This window comes from Aplysia californica, unplaced genomic scaffold (assembly GCF_000002075.1).
Source record: "Aplysia californica isolate F4 #8 unplaced genomic scaffold, AplCal3.0 scaffold00209, whole genome shotgun sequence".
In the NCBI taxonomy this organism is placed as follows: domain Eukaryota; kingdom Metazoa; phylum Mollusca; class Gastropoda; order Aplysiida; family Aplysiidae; genus Aplysia; species Aplysia californica.
In genome coordinates, this window is record NW_004797479.1 from 1,015,509 (window position 1) to 1,017,104 (window position 1,596).

At 41.9% G+C, this 1,596-nt stretch overlaps 1 protein-coding gene across 1 annotated transcript in view; it reads right to left on the reverse strand.

Moving 5' to 3' along the window:
• Positions 1–19: 19 nt before the first annotated feature.
• LOC106011901 overlaps positions 20–1,596 on the reverse strand; it is a gene marked incomplete at its 3' end in the record, with an annotated part of 5,317 nt that continues 3,740 nt past the window's right edge. Inside the window, 2 exon segments of the mRNA XM_013083073.1 lie at positions 20–158; positions 1,436–1,575. Coding sequence (XP_012938527.1) covers positions 20–158; positions 1,436–1,575 — 279 coding nt within the window.

The following is a 1,596-nucleotide window of genomic DNA, read 5'->3' on the forward strand; positions in this document are numbered from 1 at the left end:
CACCCCCCCCCTTCCGACTCACTTAGCGTTGGCGTAGCTCCAACCCTCCAAGTTGCCGGCCTGTGTCGTCATGTGGACTGCCACCACCGTCCGGGATACATCCACAACCACCACGTCCCTCACGTGTCGCCCGAAGGCAACCAGCCACATGTCCACACCTGTCGGGGAACCGCTGCCTTAGAGTTGGTTGTTTTGAAGCTTTTTTGTTTTGTACAGCTGGGGCAATATTGCTTTTAATAGCAAGTCCGTCATGTTTTTCTAATCGGGAAAGTATGCTTATTGAACGCATGTTTTGAGAGCCATTTGTGCAAAAATGTGTTCACTATAACAATAATTTCTTGTAACTAGTTTTGCAAGTAAAAATTGTAATTGAGGAGCTATAAGCAATATGCGTAATCAAAATGTGGGTGAGAAGCCGGAAGTGATGTGAACAATACCATTTTACGTGTGACAGAGCTTTCAAATATTTTATATAAATCTAAAAATAAACGTTTTTTAATCTAGCCCCATCTGTTCAAGAAAAATATGATTTAGTTAAGACAAATTGATACAAAAAAACTGCTAGGCAAAGTATGGGTGACATTGATTCTCCCGTTAAAGAGATATTTGAGGATAAGTTGCACTACGAATTTTTGACCGCACTATATTGTTTAACAGTTGTGACGAAAATCTACTGAACGTCAGCAGATCCATAATAATATAAGTTATTGTCTATGATAAGAGAATGTGTATCGCAGTTATTGCAAGGATTTTTCATTACTTCTCAATTTTGTGTTCATTTTATGCAAGTGGCTGGTTCAAATAGGGAGCTGAGTTTGTGATGCTGGGAAATTATATGCCAAATTGGCTGTCTACGAAGGTGGGATAACAAACTTCCGTATACAAACTAAGAAGAGTTAATAAATGTTCCTGGACCGATGCCAGCGGCTCATTGGCCCTGTAGTTCCAGCTGCGAGCCACTGGGAGTGGTTTGCTGGAGTTAAGGAGTTCGCGACCCCAGTGCTTTCTAGTCGTATCTCCATTTTTAACCTCTCCACTGCTGTGTGGACGTGAATACTCGCTGTTGTTCTCCAAATACAGCCATTTTTTTCCCAACTGGTTTACAGAGGGCATTTAAGGATGTGTAATTACAGCTTGTGGCTCATTTTTAAATAACTGGGAAAGTTTATGATAGCTTTGTTTAAATTTCTTTTGAACGAATAGTTTATCTTGTCTGTACAAACGTAGACAGTAATTCCTCTGCAATGAAGGGGTTAATAACAGTGAAAACAGTTCATAACAAAGACTGAGATGAAGAAGATGTCACATTTACATGTTCATTGTTTAAAGAAATGGAGATGCGACAAGAAAGCACCGAGGACGCGAGTTAATTGAATTTGTGCGATAAAACTGAAAAATATCTTGTCAACGACAACGACAACGACAGCTAAACAACCTGGCCTTCCTGGTACAAGGTCCGGAACGTGACTCCAGGGAAAGAGCCGATTGGTCAGAAACCCGTCAGTGGACCCGTCCGTCATAGGGGTGCCAAGCTGGGACAGTTTTAATACGTCTGTCTCCTCGAAGCGACTCGAGCTTGGGGTGGGGGTGGAGGTG